The sequence below is a fragment of the Cydia amplana genome, chromosome 12 (genome assembly GCF_948474715.1).
Source record: "Cydia amplana chromosome 12, ilCydAmpl1.1, whole genome shotgun sequence".
In the NCBI taxonomy this organism is placed as follows: domain Eukaryota; kingdom Metazoa; phylum Arthropoda; class Insecta; order Lepidoptera; family Tortricidae; genus Cydia; species Cydia amplana.
In genome coordinates this window covers 1,562,637-1,583,935 of record NC_086080.1, presented here as the reverse complement: position 1 = coordinate 1,583,935, position 21,299 = coordinate 1,562,637, and the positions used below count along the sequence as shown (strand labels likewise).

The following is a 21,299-nucleotide window of genomic DNA, read 5'->3' as shown; positions in this document are numbered from 1 at the left end:
AAAAAACTATAAAATATAAAAATAAATAGGTATTTTTCTAATTCACGTCATTCGTAACTTGAGGGGACCCTGTAGATATTCTAAAATTGTTGGAACTATATGAACAATAAACGTTTTAAAATAAAGGCTTTATTATTTTAAACCCTGAAGATATATAAAATCAAGAGCAATTACTGGGACCTGTATTAAATTTATATACAGTCTGTAGCAGAAGTGCTCTAAACGGACGACGTTTTCAAAATAAATAATACTTTATTTTTAAGAGAATAAGAATAAGATAAGAATGTGCGTAGATCATTACGAACTCCTAACACGTTAGTAACTTCTGCTGCTGACTGTACATAAGATTAGTTTCCAGCATACGTTATACGGACTTAAACATTCGTGCATTGGTAAATATCTCATAACTTCAATCGAAAACAGATATTAGGTATATTAGCTACGTAAGAAATGTATATAATGTTCATTGCTCCTGAGTATAACACAACAATATTAATCTAAAAGTCGAAAAATTAATCTAAAATAAAGTAGGTATATTTGGCATCATTAAATCTAAAATCGATGATATATAGTTGTCTGACGCAAATAACTGGATCCGTCAAGTAGGGGACTGCCATGGGATTGGGTTGATATACATCTTGGAAACCGAACCTCGCATACCTGTGGTGAGTTGAAAATATGATCACTTCACTTTTATCAAAGATTTATTCATACCTCACCTCACCCCTCACAACCCCTCACCCCACCAGAATAGAATTAGTGTCATCACCAGCCGGGCTAGCACATGATTGGCGCGACAATATCTCGCGGCGAGATAGACTACCCGTCCCTCTTTTAATGACATAGTTAGGAAAAGACGGGTAGTTTATCTCGCCGCGAGATACCTACTGCGTGTCGCGCCAATCATGTGCTAGGGGTGCAGATGCCAATTGATAGGTCAAACATCGAAAATCGTAATTTCGTGATTGCATCTCTACCGCTCCCATTCGATGGATAGAGAGGCAAATAGACGAACTAAAGAGCGCATTCTCGACCCTCTGTAAGTAATATTAACACGTTCTCTGTCCCAATCTGAATTGTAAACCTTACGGCTTTGTAATAGAGCAGTGGTTCCTAACCTTTTCAGTTCGGTTACCCCTATGACTAACTAAGGAACCTGATTTTACCCCTCCTCCCAATGGTAATAAAAATTAAAACGTGTACGTTTGTTGTATTGTTATATTAGGTTAGCTTATTACTTATTACCCCCGTAAAATACCAGTTTTACCCCCAGGGGGGTAATTACCCCCAGGTTAGGAACCACTGTAATAGAGGCTTGCCGTGACCCATATACGGGGCACGGACGCAGTGAACGTGTTAATAATAGGTACTTACTGAGCTCTCCCTGGTTCAGCGGCACGGGTAACGGCTTGTTCCTACTGGTGCGCAGCCAGTCGCGGTACGCGCGCTCGCCCTCTGCTCGCTTGCGTTGCTCCTCGATAGCGAGACGCGCTGCGCGACGCTCTTCGCGAGTCTTCATTACTGAGAAAGATTTAATATTAGCTTCTCCCCCCGAAAACGTCTGCGTGAAATGATGCTGATGATAAAAATTATGCTATGGCATTCCCCGGGTCTCAAACTATCTCCATAGGTATGAAACTTCATCGAAATCGTTTCAAAGGTTTAAGCGTGAAGAGGTAACAGACAGTTACAGATTGATGGATGAACCCCCAAAAGAGTGACGACCTTCTTCAGGGCTAGTCAGACGGTCGTTGTTTGCGGTAGACCGCAATCGACCGATAAGCCGAAAATCACAGACACCTGCTTTTTTGTTACACGAATAGAGCCGGAGCGGTTGAGATGGACAACCTTCCTCTGAATTTCTTTTTTTACTCACGTTTCATTTCTTCCTCCTTTTTCTTAATCCACTCAGTGAGTTTCTCTTCCTTCGCTCGTTCACGCATATTCCTCTCCTCAGCCTCTCGCTCGGCGTTTTTGAACTTGTGTACGATCTCCTCAGCTTTCCGACGCTCGTTCTGCGTGCGCTTGCGTTCGAGCCAGCGGCGGTAGGATTCCTCGCGTTGCTCTGGCGTCGTGGTTGGTGGTTGCTGATGCTTGAGTTTCTCTAGGCGGGCCTTTTCGCGTTTCTGTACGGTAAGTAACCTATTTAAAGAGTTCACTACGAGTTCTTACGCGCGCTGCAAAAACTTGCAACAGGCTTTATCCGGTTCGAAGGACCACTTGCGCATGGAGAAAACAAAATGCGCTTTAATGTTTAAATTAAGTTTTATTGAAGTTTAGAATTAAATTAAATTACAGTGATCGCGGGACGTGTCGGTTAGTTCGGATCGAGAACGAAGAGAGAGAGTTGCCATATAAATTTTTAAGGCAACTACAAATGTGTTGCTATATAATTAAAATACTTAAGCTAAGTTTTTACACTCTATATGTTTTGTATTAAACAATCAGCCTAAACTGAGTGGTGGACTGTTCCTAATGTTAAATCAAATAGCCAATTAATGTCTTTTATTTGTTCAATAAGTCTGCAGTTTTTGTTCAATATTATTAATCATAGATTTAAACGTACCTGACGTCCTGACCAGAGTGGACACTAAACAATCAGACTCGCGAAGTAGTTGAACAGAAGGCCTCTACCGCGCACCACGTTCTACGGGTTGCCTCCCTATTACCCTTACCTCTTTTTCTTTCCGCGCCAACCACTGCTCAAACACCTGTCTCTTCTTCGCTTCATTCCTTTCCCTCTCCTCCTTAGCAGTGGTTGTCGTAGAAGCCGAAACAACAGACAATCTGAACGTGTCCTGTCCCTCTCTGTACGTGTGGTCACCGCGAGAAGTCTCGTCCTCTCGAGTGGGATATAGCTCTAGGCGGCAGGATTTGCGTTTGATGCTGGAGGAGGTTGATGCTCGTCCGGAGAGGCAGGGTGTTGAGTTGCTTCTGTATGAGCTGGAAGGTAACGCGACAAATCACTAGGTTAGAAACGTAGAGGTAGACGGGGCTCGACTCTCCATGTTAACTGTCCGCAATGTTATTAGATCAATCCTTGCGCGTCTATGTGTCCTGCAGTAGGCAACTAGAATTCTTCTCTAAGTTAGGTACTTACTCAATAAATATTTTCGGACAGCCAGTCACCACCAGATGTGCAGCTTATCAGCAGATATTTTTTAATTAGATAAATAGAATTTTATTTTTGACATGTGCTTAATTAGTAATTTTTGTCATTTGATTAGTTAGATACCTAAATAGAATCTTAATTGCCGTGTTGGAAAAATTAAAAAGAACTGGTAGCCAGCCGAAGCTATGCGGTTTCCAAAATAAGTGAGTTTCAGGGAACTTGTATACTAAAAACCATTTTTTTCTACTTTAAGTACCAGCCCGCGGCAGCTACTCTTGGGTGAAAGAAAACTTAAAAGAAGGAAGAAATTAAAAGGCGTATGAATTTCTCGATAGGACAAAATATAATCCTGGTAGCGTGGGGTCTAGAACTCTACCAAGTATTTTATACCTAGCAGTGGGACGTACGCTGAAATAAACGTTAGATAGGAACCTAAGTACCTGTGTGGGTGTGGAGTGACGTCCGTACAAGACGGCCCAGATAGCAGCGAGGTCACCGATTGCGACGCTTCCACCGGCTCAACATATATCGCCGAGTTTATATATCTCGTCTTGCTTTTCCTCGAAGCAACGGAATCCGAATCGCTATGGTAATGTATGTTCTCACCAGCCCCATCGAAAACGTGGTTAGAGGCCTTCCGAGCGGTCACGCATTCGCTATTCCTAGCACTGTCCCCAAAATTACGTTTGTCTATGTCGCTTGCCATCTTTAACCGCTGCTTTAAAATATTTCGATTAAAAATAAAATATACAAATTAAACATAAAATAGTGTGACGTATAGGTAAATTGTGATTGTCAAAAATATTTGTCCAATGTCGATGTACTTAATGTCAGCGGGGATTCTAAAATCGAATGTGGAATAGTGGTAGGTCCGAAGCGGTAAAAAGTTTTTATACCGGTCTCATTTGATATGAGACCTATAACTCCTATAAGCCGAGGACAGGACATAACATTAGCATAAGAGCATCAGGGCGTCAGCTAGCTGGCGCGGGTGCACGGAGCGGTATGACGCGTGCGACGGCGACGGATTTTACTTACAATATGGCACCTGCGCGCGTGGCGCGTGCGCTCGGCCCAGCTAGCGGAAGCCCTGAAATCTGTGCTGCCATCTAGTTTTCGAATAATAAGTATATGAAAGTTCAAAACATATTGTTGCCAAAAATTTGATAAATTATGGGATTTTGGAAAATTTCACAGGAAATAAAGGAAGTTTTCATTTTGAAAGTGAAAATGGAGATGCGCAAAATTGAACTCTACCATTTTTAAATAAAATCTGCAAATGGTGGTAAAATATACCTGTAGGTAAATCATGGTGGCCAAGGCCAAATCCCTTGCTTAATTAATGGATAGGTATAACAAATATAAACAAAATCAAAATTCAATTTTAAATTTAAAAATCAAGTTGGCTTTTTGGCTGGCAATTTGTAGTCCTTTTTTGAGTCCCTTTATTGTAAAAAGATGGTAAAAGGAACTATACTTGGTCAACCAGATCTTGACAGTAGAAAAAGGCGGCAAATTTGAAAAATGTAGGCGCGAAGGGATATCGTCCCATAGAAAATTTTAATTTCGCGCCTTTTTTTACTGACAAGATTTGGTTGACCAGCTATAAATTCCCATCTAACACAGATCAAAACATAAGTTATAAAGGTCCATAAAAACAAACACAAATACATATTTAGAAATGTATATTTATTGGTATTGGGTACATATTTAAATTAATGAGACTATCGGATCGACATATCACTTCAGTGCTCGGATCTCTAAAATCCTTTTATAAGTTTTATAACACAGGCACTTCAAATGAACATGGAAAATGTCAAAAATATGTATACAATTTGCAACCTTATATCGTTGGCATAAGGCGAAAAATGTATACATATATTTGATGTCGACGGTACGTTTCAACTTACAGAATAGGCGATGGGTGACGATGGGTCGAATGTATGGTATGGAGGCTTGTGAAGGTGCATTTTAATGTTGTATGTAGCATAAATTTCTAAAATTAAAATAACTACGTACGAAATTCGTAGCCAGTTTAAAAATAACGTTTATTAATGAAAATCCAAAAGATGTCCTAGGTATAGTATGATGTTTATATTATCAAAAAAAAAATCCTCCGTAGAAAATGCCTAACGGAAAACTTCGAAAATCGGTATTTCAGTGTAGTTACATTCTAATTCAAACCTCATGCACAGTTTTTAACTTTAGACATTTTCAACAGCAGGTCAAAACATAGGACTATTATTTAGAAATTCCAAATACACACCCAAAATTTAGGCCTTGAAAAAAAAAACACGTAGTTATTTTTTTTTTTAGATTGCTACGGTATAGGTACTCGTTTTAGAGAGGTTATAACTTATAAGTATAAGCGTCACTGTTACAAGTATTTAACCTTTTCGATGCCGTGTCAAACACAAAAGCTGTCACGCTGACGCCACGTCACCGAGTGTCAAAACTGAAATTGAACTTTATGCATATGCACGGTCTATGTTGCTCTGTGATCTGTGACCGATTAATCGGTCTTTGGCGTTGAACCTACGGTGCGGATATATCGGTCATTGGCGTCCAAAAGGTTAAGATTGCTACAGTATAGGTACTCGTTTTAGAGAAGTTTATAGCGTCACTGGTACAAGTATTTAATAGGCCTATAGCAATCATACCTAGATAGGTACTAGGCATTAGAAATACTAAGATTAATACAGACGATTTGTCTCATTTTACTACTGTACCGCAAGCATCTATTTTTTACTCACTCTGGTAGAATTTAAATATATACATAGTAAAATACATTAATTGAAATACTTAAGAGTCCGTCTAAGGTAATTCTGCACCGATTTTATAGCGGCAAAGTGAAGTGTCCCAAGGGTAGGGTTTGCACGACGGATCCGAAATGTATGGGAATATCCGCGGATCCGGATCCAGATCCGGATAATTTCATACATTTCGGATCCGGATTGCAAACCCTACCCAAGGGTCATATTTTCATAGTAGGTTGACTGTTATAGCGGTGCCTCCATACTCTGTGGCTAGACAAGTGCAGAGTTACCTTAGTCTGACTAATGGCGTAGTTAAGGAATTATATAGATAAGTCAAGTGATTTCATCAATCTATTGCTAAAGGAAGAACGCTTAGTACAAGGAATTTCGTTCATTCTCTCACCCATGATGCCGACGTACGTGGCTCTGTGCGAGCGGGACAGCAATATAATTATGCGCGTGCGATAGAGATAGGAAGAGACGGGTCGATGTACGGAATACCTCGTATTACGCGTCCTTTCTATATTAAATAAATGGGTTAAATTTAACACAATTTATTATTGTTTCGTTCAAAAACATAAAAACAAGCCAAGTGTTTGTACCACATACAATTGAGGGTCCCATATTCTCATTCAACAGAAAAAACCGTCGAATTCATATCTAGGGACCCTTTTTTCTTGACTTAAAATTTCAACTGTCTATGGTTCAAGAGATACAGCGAGCAGACATACAAAGAGACGGTAAAATTCTGCACCATTTGGGTGAGCAGCCCTTACAAAATTATTGCAAAAAATATGAACAATTCATTATTGTAAAGGTAACTCTTTGCAATAATAACAGTATTGCAAAGGTAATTCTTAGCAATAATTTCGTAAAGTGTCGTTCTATGGAACTTGCTAACTATGTAAACAAACCGCCATATTTAAATTGTCTCTGAATGTCAATTTACTGATGACTTTTGTTTACATAGTTAAAGTCTATTTTTTATTCGGTAGACTAAAATGACATTTCATAGTATGAACATAAAATGTCATTTCATACTATGAAATGTCATTTTAGTCTACCGAATAAAAAATAGACTGTAGCAAGTTCTATCGAATGACACTTTAAAGGGTCACTTAAACAGAATTTAACTGTATATATTATATAATTATAGTAAAGTATAATTATTGTTTTGAGCAGTAAAAATAATGTCAATTTGTACTGAAAGGCAAATCAGCGAATAAAAAATAAGACGGCTTGATATTAGTTTGACAATCTTGCATCATTACATTATGTGACTAAATGGTTTTATATAACCTTTTTTTACATAATCATGTAATGTTTCCTAGAGTACGACTAATACAAATTTTATTTATGATTCAATTATTATGCTAAATATTCGTGCTGCCTGTCTTATCTCAGTATAGAAAATAAAAGCGATGCAGTGACTTACTTGCGTAAATTAGGCAATTTTTTTGACTTGTTTTCTAATTGTATCTTACACTAGCGACCCACCCGGCTTCGCACGGGTTTTCAAATTATACATAAACCTTCCTCTTGAATCACTCTATCTATTTAAAAAAACCGCATCAAAACCCGTTGCGTAGTTTTAAAGATCTAAGCATAGGTACATTAGGACAGACAGACAGCGGGAAGCGACTTTGTTTTATACAAAAAAAACATTTATTTCGTCCATATAGTATTAGTTGTGTTTTTATGTAGTGACTTCCAATACATAATGTTAACCTTTTCGACGCCGTATCAAACACAAAAAGCTGTCACTCGGACGCTACGTCACCGAAGTGTCAAAACTGAAATTGAACTTTATGCATGTAGGTCTATGTTGCTCTGTGGTATGTGACCGATTAATTCGTCTTTGGCGTTGGACCTGCGATGCTGATATATCCGTCATTGGCATCCAAAAGGTTAATCTCGGCGGCGCTTGGAGCTTGGTGCCAAGCGTGAAAGAATATACCGGCAATATACCTTATATATTAACTCACATTTATAGACGGGTCTAACGCGAAATTTATTTAATTACCTTTTATTTTAGGTTTTAAATATTATATACCTTATATAGTTGGTCAAACCAAATTTGTCAGTATATGAGAACAAAAAAATACTATACTCATCCTTTTCTTTTGGGTGCTAGTACTAGTGTAAGACAAAGGTAGAATGATTCTCTCTATGTTTGAAATGAGACAGTCCTTTGACAAACTATAAGTCGCAATGTTCGCAAACTTTTATCAACAAGATCGGTTTCAGCCACTTGCGAGCACACCAGCTACATTATTATTATTACATAATGTTACAATAGCATAGACAATAGTTATTTGTACAACAAGAGATCAAAGTTTGATATTTCTTCGAGTGCTTATTTTGAGTCCCGTGCAAGCGAAAGCGTAGTAAGGGCCTCACAAGCGCACGAGATGTAAATAACTTTGATCTCGTGTAGTTCACAAAACTTTTCACCTCAGCAGTGAGAACATATTAGAGAACCGGAAAAATGTATTGCTTCTTCATCACTTACCTATTCACTCATGTTTTCTTAAGATATACCAACAATTAAGTTTTCACCTCAGCAGCTCGAACAAGGGTACTTTGCTACTTAAAAACAGTGAGCAAAATCGCATTTTGCTCACTGAGTGAGCAAAATCGCATTTTGTTCATTTTGTCTCACTCAGTGAGCAAAATGCGATTTTGCTCACTGTTTTTAAGTAGCAAAGTACCCTTGTTCGAGCTGCTGAGGTGAAAATGAAATTGCTTACAAGCATTCATGTAGCTACTTAATAAATTTGACAAAATTACGCGGAAAACAAGGTAAAATGATAACAATCAAAAAAACTGCTAAACGTGTCTTTACCCTTTTTTATATAAAAACACGTATTTTGGTAGTACCTATATTTGTCTTTGCTAAATATCTTACTATAGGACACATTACACGTTTAATAACCGGTCAAAAAACGTCATACAAAACGTGTGCTGTTATTTAAGTCTAGTACAGGCTTTCTGTGTTGGAGGACCTTGGTTTCTTGATCTTCTCCAAGTTTTTGATGACGATGTCGTGGAGCGAGCAGTACCGGTTCCGGATCTCACACATCACCAGCCAGAGGGACAGGTATTCCTTCTCGTCCAGTTCCTGAAAAAAAAAAAAAAAAATCTGTTTATTTTCAATCAAGAGGTTAGTTGTACCATAGAGAAAAAAATACATAGAGTGCTCACTCCATACATCAGTTTTAGTACCAAAAAGACTATTAGCATCTAAAGTGTCATTCAATAGAACTTGCTAACTATGTAAACAAACCGCCATACTAAAATTGACACTAAATGTCAAATTACTAGTAACTTTTGTTTACATAGTTCGCAAGTTCTATTGAATGACACTTTAGCATCGCGTAGCGGAACTATCAGTAGGTACTGCTACTTGACAATAGATGTAGCACCGACCGGAAAGTCTTATGCTGTTGAGATAAGGCTTTCCGGTCGGTGCTACATCTATTGTCAAGTAGCAGTACTGATAGTTCCGCTACTCGATGCTAGATGTAGACACGGAAATTAATAGTCTAACTGATGTATGGAGTGAGCACTCTTGTCTTACTATATTTCTCTATGGTTGTACAATCAATCTCAGTTACAATCTCTATATTTGGAGATTATTTAAACTAAGCTTAGATTATATATGAACTTATATTGTTTTGTTACGGTTAGTTAGTGCTTACATGTTAATACTAGTTATATCTTACATTAATTCATGTTAATCAGTGCTTTCTTAAGTGTACTCTTTGCTTTATCAGTTTCCTTATATTTTCTTTACGATTGGCAGAGTTATGACTTAGGGCCACTTGCGCCGTTCCATGCACTAACCCGGGGTTAACCTTTTGGACCCCAATGACCGATACGCACCGTAGGTTAAACGCCAAAGACTGATTAATCGGTCACAGACCACAGAGCAACATCGACCTACGTGCATATACATAAAGTTCAACTTCAGTTTTGACACTTCAATGATGTGGCGTCTGAGTGACAGCTTGTGTTTGACACGGCGTGGAAAAGGTTAAGCGGTGAAACCGTTAACCCAGTGTCAAATTATAGGTTTATTCCAGGTTTAACCCCGGGTTAGTGGAATGGTGCAAATGGCGCTTAGCAAAGTTCAGTTTTAATTTTATAATAATACTTTTTAGGGTTCCATACCCAAAAGGGTAAAAACGGGACCCTGTTACTAAGACTCCACTGTCCGTCTGTCTGTCACTAGGCTGTATCTCATGAACCGTGATAGCTAGACAGTAAAAATTTTCACAGACAATGTATTTCTGTTGCCGCTATAACAACAAATACTAACGACTTACTTGTGATAATGCAATGAGAGACAATTCATCAGTAAAGTCACCCTTGACCAACTAACATGAATCACAAATTGTCCCCAATTAGTCTTGAGTGTCTCAAAATGCAACTGAATTAATATCAAATGCAAAATTATAAGCATTCCGTCATAAACAGTGATTCATAGCCGATGGTCTTGCGATTTGAGTTAAGGAGAATGGAACAAAGCAGTCTACTCACTCTAACAGCTCTTCTATAAAGTGTCATTCTATGGAACTTGCTAACTATGTAAACAAACCGCCATATTGAAACTGTCAAAAATATGAATTAACTAGTGACTTGTTTACATAGTTAGCAAGTTCCATAGAATGACACATTAGTCATCAATATGTGGATTGGCCATTGGCCACTTTGGACACAATCATTGCCCTAGAAATGAAGTACCGCGAGATCTGGTCGAAGAACGCCGTCTCTGATTTGACCAACTGGATCTCTGCTAACGTGTCCTCTTGTATTGAATACAATAACATGTACAAAACAAGCTACTCACTCTAACAGCTCTTCTGTAGTCATCAATATGTGGATACTTGGCCACTTTGGACACAATCTTCGCCCTGGAGATGAAGTACCGCGATATCTGGTCGAAGAACGCCGCGGCCTCGGATTCGACCGACTGGATCTCTGCTAACGTGTCCTCTTATAATAAATACAATAACAATATTATACAAATCTACTCACTCTAACAGCTCTTCTGTAGTCATCAATATGTGGATACTTGGCCACTTTGGACACAATCTTCGCCCTGGAGATGAAGTACCGCGAGATCTGGTCGAAGAATGCCGTGGGCACGGATTCGACCAACAGGATCTCCGCTAACGTATTCTCTTATACCTATTGAATATAATTACAATATTGTACAAAATAAACTACTCACTCTAACAGCTCTTCTGTAGTCATCAATATGTGGATACTTGGCCACTTTGGACACAATCTTCGCCCTGGAGATGAAGTACCGCGAGATCTGGTCGAAGAACGCCGCCGCCTCGGATTCGACCGACTGGATCTCTGCTAACGTGTCCTCTTGTATTGAATACAATAACATGTACAAAACAATCTACTCACTCTAACAGCTCTTCTGTAGTCATCAATATGTGGATACTTGGCCACTTTGGACACAATCTTCGCCCTGGAGATGAAGTACCGCGAGATCTGGTCGAAGAACGCCGCCGCCTCGGATTCGACCGACTGGATCTCTGCTAACGTGTCCTCTTATATTAAATACAATAACAATATTATACAAATCTACTCACTCTAACAGCTCTTCTGTAGTCATCAATATGTGGATACTTGGCCACTTTGGACACAATCTTCGCCCTGGAGATGAAGTACCGCGAGATCTGGTCGAAGAACGCCGCCGCCTCGGATTCGACCGACTGGATCTCCGCTAACGTGTCCTCTTGTATTGACACGCCGAAGTTGTTGCCGTCTTCGATCTTTGGGATCATGAAGGAGATCCACATTTTCAACTGGAAAAGGAAAAAAAAACATGAATAAAGTTATAGTTATTTGTACAACAAGAGATCAAAGTTTGATATTTCTTCGAGTGCTTATTTTGAGTCCCGTGCAAGCGAAAGATTCTATACTCGCTACGCTCGTGAATCTAATTTAGAATCTTGAGCGTAGTAAGGGACTCAAAAGCGCACGAGATGTAAATAACTTTGATCTTGTGTAGTTCATAAAACTTTTCACCTCAGCAGTGAGAACATATTAGAGAACCCGAAAAATGTATTCCTTCTTCATCACTTACCTATTCACTCATGTTTTCTTAAGATATACCAACAATTATATGCATACCTAAGATACAAGTAAATGTTTACTTAGTTTAGGTATGTTTATTAAATTATATTTAGCAATTGAAAATAAAATTATAGTTGGTATTTTAGTTCTAACTTTATTAAAGTGTATTAGAAAATAATATGTATGAATGTCCTATTACATAAGTATATATTGCATAATTACCATTGTAAAAATCAAACTAGCATAAGTTTTATTGAATAAATATTATCTTATCTTATCTTATCTAATTAAGTTTTCACATCGCAGCAAAATCGCATTTTGCTCACTGTTTTTAAGTAGCAAAGTACACTTGTTCGAGCTGCTGAAGTGAAGAATATTATGACGGGCTGTGTCATAATATTTAATTTTGTGTGCAATTTGATACTTCATCATTTTGCCTTCAGTCAAGGGAAAGATCATAAGAAATCCTAGACTAATCCCTAATCCAAGACTAATTTCTTACAAAACCACAATTTTTCAAAGTAAACATGGCACAGAGTAAGAAATGTATAGAACATTACATACTTTAACCATTTGACGTACATTTGCAATAAAAGATATTGCATAGCTAGCAGATAAACCTTAGCTGAACATATGAAGGGTAAATTTTCAACATCCTCTATACTGGTATTAGATATGAGCGCCGATAGGCATTTAGCCGGCGGCGGCGCGCCGGTCTAAATTGGTCGGCGGCGGCGGCGAATCGGCGGCGTGGCCTTGAAACACCTTCGATTAATGAAAAAAGAATTCAAACCAAAATTTTTAAACCATTGGATCGGTAATCCAAAGATGTGGGTTCGAGTCTCACGTTAGCCAAAGTTGATCACAGTTAATTTTTTCATTGTGATTGACATGTCTAGTTCATATACAATCTATAAATTGTAATGTGGAACTTTCCATAATAAAAATGGAAGGAAATCAGTATGTTTATTACAAGCATATTGATGTTAAAATTGATATTAAATAATTTAGTTTCCCCAAGACTAGTAGCGCGGTTACTAGACAGATAAGTTTGCATTTTCCTTCGATATTTTCGAATTATATGGGCCTAAAATACCTTTAGAATGCCTATAAACTATTGGAAGCGGCGCCGTTAATGATCTAAACTCGATTAAAAATATATTATCTGATTCTGAAAGTAGTAGTAACTACCAAGGTCACGCCGATGCCACGCCGATAGCGCAGCGTCGGCGGCGGCGGCGCGATAATTTTGTCGGCGGCGGCGGCGCGCCGGCGCGGCGCTCATATCTAACTGGTATAAGTCTTTTTGATGCTGTGGATATGTCTGTTGCCGCCATCTTGGTAGCAATACATCGCATGTTCTTACTAATAATGTATAATTCATTTAGTTGATATTCTCTACCTCTAAGGAACTGACAGAGTCTGCCATCTCTCTAATATAATAACCCTTTTTTAGTGTTATTGTTGTTGTTTACTTATTTATTTTAGAAACATTATCCACTCTTTTAATATGGTTTAGTAAAATCATTATGAATCACCAATGATTCACATAAAGTACTTACACATGTTAGCACCGCGTGTTAAAACACGTTGTCTTGTGTGCCACGTGTTAAAACATGTAAACATGTTCATATCAAGACAAGTTATATTTTTTGTTTATTTTATTAGGTCACTACACTAGAGTACTACTAGAGTAGTAGAGAAAAACTGTGTGTGACCTGTTTCTGAAATTATTTAGTATTTTTTTCTATTAAGCCCGCAACTTCATCTGCATATATGTAATATGGAAAATCAGGAATTTCCCAAATTACAATAATAATAATTATATTGTAATTTTTCTTATCCTGCGATGATTAATCATGAAATAACCTTATATACATTAGGTATTTCTTTATGAAACATACCATGTGGTACAGCAGAGTCATATAAATATACATTTTGAATGTTGAATATATCTTTCTTCACTCTTGTAAATTAATGACTTTTGCAGTGTTTGTATGTGAGTGGAGTTGTTTTCGTTTTGTTTGGCCCTCAAAGGTACGGAACAGTAAGATTTCACATGCTTCTAATAATGACCGCAATCTTAATGAGAAAGTTATTAAATACATTAAAACGGGTCACTCACGTATTTTTAGTCAAAAGCGCTCAACATGTTTTATTCCATACCGAGGACCGTCAAAGAAAGTTATTGATAGTCGTTTTTCTCACTTACCAAATTGGAGTCCTCGACAAGCTCCCGAATGTGTGGTTTAACAAGATGTATGAGGTCGCTGAGAGGCTTGTTACATGGAACGGAGCCGTTCGGCAGCGCGTACACTCTAGTCCCGTCGAAGCTCGAGTGGCTGGAGGTCTCCGAGGAGTCCACTCTAGGTCTCTTGGCTTGCGGTTCATTTTGGGAGGCGGTAGGCGGTGGTACTGGAATGTTTAGGTCCTGGAAAGATGAGTTGGTGTTAGAAATTTTATCTAACAATAAAGATAAAAAATAGTTTATTTAAGTAGGCATATTACAACGTCAAATAAAGCTAATATGTTTTGAGTTCAAAGCTAAAATGCCAATATTAATCATGAAGAATTATTATTATATACAATAATACAAGCCATTACACAGTTTTGCAATATGCTAATATTACTTTACACATTTTTTTTTAAATAATTATGGCCTAGATGTGAGTTTGTGTTAAATGCGAGTTTATACATTTGCTATTTTGCGTTTGTTAGAAAAAAAAACATTATTTAGTTTAAGAATATGAATATTAAGAATATTTAAGATGAAAGTTAACAACAATTGTGTGGTATAGTCTTGGAAATGCCTGTTTTAAAATAGTATTACAAAAAAATTTATACACATACCTGATGAACATCGGCGAAATCTCGATTTTGGAAATTTGACGTTTCGAGAAGTTCATTCAACTTCACTATCTTCTCAGGGAAACCTTTTATTATTAAATGCTCGGCCTTCTGCTTGAGAGAATCTTTGTACTCCTGCACCTGAAACATTGCAAGTAGAGGTAAAACGATTAAGTGCAGTGGCGACCTACTCGGCACGCGCGTCGAAACAACTCCGATGGCCGACGAAAGAGGTTATGTTGACTTTCATACACACCATACTACTGTCCTAACATACAAGAAATAGCTTTCGGAATACTCTAAACTTTGTAATTTAGCCACACACGAAATCACACTACGGTTATATTTAGACGTACTTTACTCGGAAAGTGTAAGGTCACGCACACTTCATTGTCCCTAACTCGTGTCAAGCTAATAATGCTGCTAAGTGGAACAGTTTACCTTTTTCGCAACGTCCGCCATTATTCTATCGATATTTATTACTAGAATACAACTTATTCGATTCACTTATTGTATCTTAAGGCTTAGAAATTCACTAAATATAATAGCTAATTCAACAATTCGTCACTACAAACCATGAATTGAATTTGGTTTGGTTTTAGCTGCGTTCAATGATAATAGCTCCTAATCAATTAACTGTAGATATAATATAATATTATATATGCATCCTACCGAATCTAAAAGCCTTTCCAGTTCCGCATCATTATGTAAAGACATTATAAGGTAAGTAATTAAAGGATGGTGAAATGGGCAGACGCTAATACAAATTATTCTTATATTTTTTTAATTTTTTGTGCCATTCATGACTTTTGTGACATTTCCGTTAAAACTCTTCGTACAAATTAACAAAAATATACTTTTCTATGAACGCAACCAATGCAACTGAAAACTGAATACAGAAAACAATTTAAACGGTTTTAAACTTATCTCGAACATACAGGCAAGTGTTGCCATATTTAATAAAATATCTCAAACGTCAAATCGGAAAAATTACAGATCTGTCCTGTCAATCAAATACACGTTGGTGTTGTAGTGTCGCTTTCTTGTATCTCTGACGCTCGTCCCCGATAATTCCCTAATTAAAATGAAATGTTTCTATATAGTTAACATTTAACAAAATACAGGCACAACAATGTCCACTTTTAAATTCAACTTTTCCAATGATGGAGATGCTACGAAAGATAAAATAGAAGAATCAAATGAACACATTGTTTGGTTAGAATGTGAAGAAATCATACCAAACAAACAAATAGAAGATATCGAGGAACTGTTAGCGCATGCTAGGATGTTCGCCTGCGGAGATGTGGAGATAGGTCATGTGGTGGCCTCGGAGGCACTCAGCGAAATGTACACTACGGATAGTGAGTTTAAAAATGCTGTTGAACTAGCAGAGAAAGAACATAAAGATCTAGTTGCCGGGAAATACGAAGGTGGGTTTAATACTTTTAAATTTAATATCTATTAAATCGTTCTATTCACTATTCATTACTAATATAGTTAGAGAATTACAAAGTTGAATCTAATTGGAATTGGTGACTGAATATTCTAGTTCGTTGATTGGAATATATACAAGAAAAATCGGTATCATTGGATTCCTTGGTATTGGTATTGGATTTTCAAGATTTGAAGACTTATTTTGTTTACTTTTTTTACAGGTGGTCTTAAAATATGGGAATGCACATATGATTTAATAGAATATGTGGACAATCAGACTGGAATCCAATTTGAAAATAAAAAAGTACTGGATCTTGGCTGTGGCGCTGGCATTCTTGGCATTTACACTTTGTTAAAGGATGCTTTAGTGACATTTCAAGATTATGTAAGTATAAAACCCAGTGAACTAACTTTGCCTTTTTATCATAATCAAGGCTCGGAAAAACGCCCGTCATTTTGAAATAAATACACTGTTCCGTACAACACAAACTTCTTTATGCCCCAATGACATCCGTAGACCGTACACGAACATTTTCGGCTCTTAAATGGATCTAAATGATGATTTGTTTTCAAAATGACGGGCGTTTTTCAGAGCCTTGATCATAATCAAACAAAATTACAAAATATGTTCTCTTTTCCAGAATAAGGAGATTCTAGAATGTGTTACAATACCCAATGTTTTACTTAACATTGAAGAAAATGAAAAAGCACTGGACATAAGCAAATGCAAATTCTACTCTGGCGACTGGGCCTCATTTAATAGTAAACTGGCTGATACTGAAGTTTTTGACATCATATTGACATCCGAGACTATTTATAACACCACAAATTATGATAAGCTAATTGATCTCTTTGTAAAAAGATTAAGTAAAGACGGAGAAGTGTATGTGGCTGCTAAAACATGCTATTTCGGAGTGGGCGGTGGCACAAGGCAGTTTGAAGCAAGTCTAGAGAAAAATGGGCTTTTGGAAAGCCAAGTCTGTTGGAAAAGCACAGGGGGCATTCTTAGGGAAATATTAAAATTGACCAAAAAGACATGACATTTATTTATTTAATTGAATTGAAGTATAACAAAAGCATTGTAAAACATCAACATTGTAAATAAAAGTTATTATAACAACTATTGGAAGACTTTTATCCATAATAGATTAAAATTAATCTTGGAAATAAATAAAAAATCATTATAAAAGTTATTAAATCTGCCTGAACCATGAACTTGAACCAAGAATGCAAAAAAAAAGCATAGGTGATTATTGGCTTGGCAAGTTGGCACAAAAACCATAGCCATCAGGGCTGGGCGACACCAGTTATTTACACGCCCACAAGAAACTTATGGTGAGAGTCTCTCGTAAACCCATCCATCCTCTCCCTCATGCAGCAGTTTCCCGTCTGGCTGTTCGCAAACATTTGGCTTCCTGAACTTGATCCTGTCATGGAGACGGTCCCGTTGGCCTTGCCAGAACTCTACAGCTCGCGGACGAATAATGTAGCCACCCCTGTAACGAGTAATGTATATTTTAAGCTAGGATAGTTGAGTTATTGCAAACCGATGAAATATTGTAATGTAAAGCCCCGTCTCCATATCGCGCGGCAAGCTATCGAACATTGGCTCGCGCGCAATGGATACCGGGCTGCCGCGCGAGCCAACTCGATGCGCCAGGGACCCATTGCGCGCGGCTGCCGCGCGAGCCAATGTTCGATGGTTTGCCGCGCGATATGGAGAAGGGGCTTAACACACAGATCTAGCAAGATCTAAAGGGGCCTTTCATTATACATAGTATTTTTGTATGATGGGGTTCTTTATAATTGTAATTGCTTCCAAATCTGAGGTTGACAGTTAAGTTTGGAATGCTGGTTCCATAACTTATGTACTTAGATCGAGTTTGTTGTTCCATGATGAAAAACAGAAAATTGTAATCGTAACTTACCAGTAGCTTGGCTTGGGAACTTCCTTTTCAGGTATCAGGTACTGCGCCTCCAATACACTCTCTCGCTCACACAGCACATCCCTCGACTCTATCGGAGTGCTCTGATGACTAGCGCACGCTGCAATCTGGCTTGGGACAGGCCGGGAATGGAAGTATGTTGTTGATTCCTGTTCCGATAGCTTTTCTACTTGACCTTCGATCCTTATGGATCTGTTTAGGACTTCCCAGTAAAAGGTTGCCGCTACATTCGGATTGAGATCCTGAAAAATTATATATTATTAACTCTCATATCAAATTGCTTTAATATTGTTCTTATTTTTTCTTATCTGTGCAAATTGCCGTAGTCTAACAATTTATGATGTAATGATATGAAATAAATAAAACTGAAACTCCTAGGATCTGATTCACATTAGAGGAGAAGGCACCACTCTTACCAATTCTCTAGCTTTTCTACTTTCATAGTTGGTGAAAAACTTGAAGCCCTCCTTTCCATAGCCTTTCAGTAAAACAAATCTAGCTGAAGGAAAACCTTGCCTGTAACAAAATACAAAAAAAAAATCATAATTATAAAACAGTCTTGGCTGTTACGGGTGGAATCACATCTGTCAGCATCGAGCCGCATTTTATATATCAGAAATCGCTCGTTAGTATGAAGATGCGTACGCATCGGAAAGCTGAAAGCATGCGTACGCATCTTCATACTAACGAGCGATTTCTCATATATAAAATGCGGCTCGATGCTGACAGATATGATTCCACCCTAAGTTTACCAGAGAAAAAGACAAACACACTCTAAAACATTAACCCTTACTTTATTGTAAAATAATATAGTATGGTTGGCAACCCTAGTTCACAGACCGCAGGTTGCCGACCGCTGCTCTAGATGATTAAATGTGAAACTATAACAGTGCAACTGCTACATACAGTTCAGCATGTAATAAATGTAGCTTAAAGTAAAATTAAATGGAAACATGGTGCCACATAATTCTAAAATGAGTTTTATAGGACTATGTTTTAGGATTAAACTGTATTCTTACATTACATGTTACTAAAAGATAATAAACAAAAATGACCACTTACGGCGACACAGTGGCTAAGCACATAGCATTTGGCTCAAGGATTTCCTTTTTAGTGCAGGCCTCTTCAAACCAAGCCTTAAATTGACCAAAGGGCTCCTTTGAGACCAGGTGCTTTTCCAGAAACGTCTCATCCTTGTCCTTGTATTTGATTCTCATTCCTGTAAAATATAAATATTCAATTTGACTTTAAGTATATGGTTATCAACATAAAACCAATTTATTACAGATATAATTTAATTATGTGTACCTAAATCATTAAAATGGTCGTATTAGATAAACCTAATAAGGTCAATCTCACGTCAGTATGTTATTAAAACCAGAAGTTCATAAAATAAGTTTTGTTGTTTGTGTTGTTTTGTTTTGTTCATAAAATAAGTTATTTTGCTGGAACTTACAGTAAGCTGTAAGTTCCAGCAATTTAAATGTTTGATTGTATTTTAAATTGATTACTTACCTCCAATGTCGATGCTCATCTTGCGATAGCTTGGTGTAACCGGCAAGAATAATACAAAAGGTCTAGCTAACAATCTTCCCATCCGGTCATCTACAGCTACAGTTAAACTATTTACTGTTAACTCTTGAGTACCCTCGCTAGAATAAATTCAATTAAAAGTTCTCTTTCTAGTAAATTATGTCAACAACATCCGTGGATAGAAGTTTAGATTGAAATGACGCTCATTAAGCAAAACAATAAGATAATTAAAACTTTGATAATGCGATAAGATAATGAAAACAATTGACAATAAAATCTTCCACGAATCTTGCCTACCTTTGCTATCTAGTTGTCAAAACTTATTGAGCTTATTTCAGTTAACCTTAAAAACGCCAGAGATAAAGTTAACACAAAGTCCACTTCATGGCAACACTAAATATAAATAAAAAGTTCATCAGGATCCGCGCGAAATTTAATTGTTTGAAGATGGTTTGAAGTGTTTAGGGTGTTACGTACCTGAGTTCGGGTGTGCAACCGCGATAACTTTTTATTTTAATTAATCGCTTCGTACATTTACACACAAATACAACAAATAGGTTAGATAACAATTACTAAAAGTGTATGTTGTATGCAGGGCCGGATTAAGCATGTCGGGGCCCCTAGGCAGTGCAATGCTCGGGGCCCCCTTACAGTCAATTCTACATACATAATGTTCTTGTTCAGTACAGGGATGGAAGTTTGCGATTTTAATTTCAACCTTCAGGTGTCAGTTGAGCCGATCCGAACATGCCGAGCGATGTCTTTTTCGCTCTTATTGCGTGGACATAAAGCTTTTTTCTATCAGTTTTTGCCGATTCCTTGTTGCGTCAAGTGTGGGAAGAGCCCTTTTTTTTCTCAATAGGTAGTTAAATATTTTGCCAGGCTGAACAGCGATTGTCCGACCATAAGACCATACGCCGAGCCATATGATTAAAATTAACGTAATAGTTAGCGTAACGTATAGACTTTCCATGTATAAATGACACTTCATTCACTAGTCAAGCTAGCATGTAGGTACAGAGTCAACCTAAAAAGCAGCAAAAAACGCGAGCGCAGCGAGCGCGAAATTTTTTGTGAAATAATTGTGAAAGCGTCTTAAAAAGGCCGGGCCGGGCCTAAAAATCCGAAGTTCCCCAGTGAGGCGTGCTTTCATGCGAGGTCAAAGCCGTGTTTCAGGATAAGCTCAGGGGGCCGATATTTGAAATTCGACTGCTCGATTTCGTGTATTTCTTTCAGTAATATCTCCACTACTAATAAATAAATTCTACTAATAGAATGGAAAACGAGTGGTCAATACCAATAGATTCCCAATTTCTATCGCTCGTATTTAAAAAATCAGCATTTCGCCATTTTCCACTGATTTTCGAGTGCCGAAATCGAGCGATCGAAATTCAAAAATCGGCCCCCAGCTAGAGCACAGACGCTAACCAATGTCCATTGTATTAAAAAGCGAGGCCGCAGGCCGGGCTTGGCGCAGCGAGGCCAAAGGCTAAGCTGAAGAAGAGGAAATTTGGAAGACAAACCAAAAATTGAGGTAAAAAGTGAGGCTGAAGGTCGAGCTCAGCAATCTCC

The 21,299-nt window shown here is 37.7% G+C and overlaps 4 protein-coding genes and 1 long non-coding RNA gene across 7 annotated transcripts in view; 2 read left to right on the top strand and 3 right to left on the bottom strand.

Annotated features, from left to right (window-relative positions):
• LOC134652872 (uncharacterized) overlaps positions 1–21,299 on the top strand; it is a 503,949-nt gene that overhangs the window by 22,951 nt on the left and 459,699 nt on the right. The gene's annotated exons all lie outside the window — the stretch shown is intronic.
• Positions 493–3,936, bottom strand: LOC134652562 (capping protein inhibiting regulator of actin dynamics-like). The gene is made up of 5 exons (XM_063507727.1): positions 3,553–3,936; positions 2,676–2,943; positions 1,877–2,126; positions 1,375–1,521; positions 493–660 (listed from the first exon to the last, which is right to left on the bottom strand). Exons 1-5 carry the CDS (start codon positions 3,816–3,818, stop codon positions 599–601), a joined length of 993 nt encoding a protein of 330 aa, XP_063363797.1. The 5' UTR covers positions 3,819–3,936; the 3' UTR covers positions 493–598.
• LOC134652783 (proteasome activator complex subunit 3) lies at positions 8,828–15,608 on the bottom strand. 3 transcript variants are annotated; one of them, XM_063507947.1, is made up of 5 exons: positions 15,256–15,291; positions 14,818–14,955; positions 14,180–14,398; positions 11,481–11,696; positions 8,828–8,989 (listed from the first exon to the last, which is right to left on the bottom strand). In XM_063507947.1, the coding sequence occupies exons 1-5, from the start codon at positions 15,274–15,276 to the stop codon at positions 8,846–8,848; spliced, it is 738 nt and encodes a 245-aa protein (XP_063364017.1). In that variant the 5' UTR covers positions 15,277–15,291; the 3' UTR covers positions 8,828–8,845. The 3 variants fall into 3 exon arrangements, with proteins under 3 accessions (XP_063364017.1, XP_063364015.1, XP_063364016.1); XM_063507945.1 differs by lacking the exons at positions 8,828–8,989; positions 15,256–15,291 and adding an exon at positions 15,487–15,608 and having other exon boundaries at positions 11,448–11,696; XM_063507946.1 differs by lacking the exon at positions 8,828–8,989 and having other exon boundaries at positions 11,448–11,696; positions 14,818–14,949; positions 15,256–15,430.
• On the top strand, positions 15,907–17,369 carry LOC134652561 (histidine protein methyltransferase 1 homolog). Its single transcript, XM_063507726.1, has 3 exons — positions 15,907–16,244; positions 16,470–16,633; positions 16,890–17,369. Exons 1-3 carry the CDS (start codon positions 15,947–15,949, stop codon positions 17,286–17,288), a joined length of 861 nt encoding a protein of 286 aa, XP_063363796.1. The 5' UTR covers positions 15,907–15,946; the 3' UTR covers positions 17,289–17,369.
• On the bottom strand, positions 17,574–19,997 carry LOC134652782 (pyridoxine/pyridoxamine 5'-phosphate oxidase-like). The gene is made up of 5 exons (XM_063507944.1): positions 19,710–19,997; positions 19,257–19,413; positions 18,611–18,710; positions 18,177–18,436; positions 17,574–17,744 (listed from the first exon to the last, which is right to left on the bottom strand). The coding sequence occupies exons 1-5, from the start codon at positions 19,789–19,791 to the stop codon at positions 17,579–17,581; spliced, it is 765 nt and encodes a 254-aa protein (XP_063364014.1). The 5' UTR covers positions 19,792–19,997; the 3' UTR covers positions 17,574–17,578.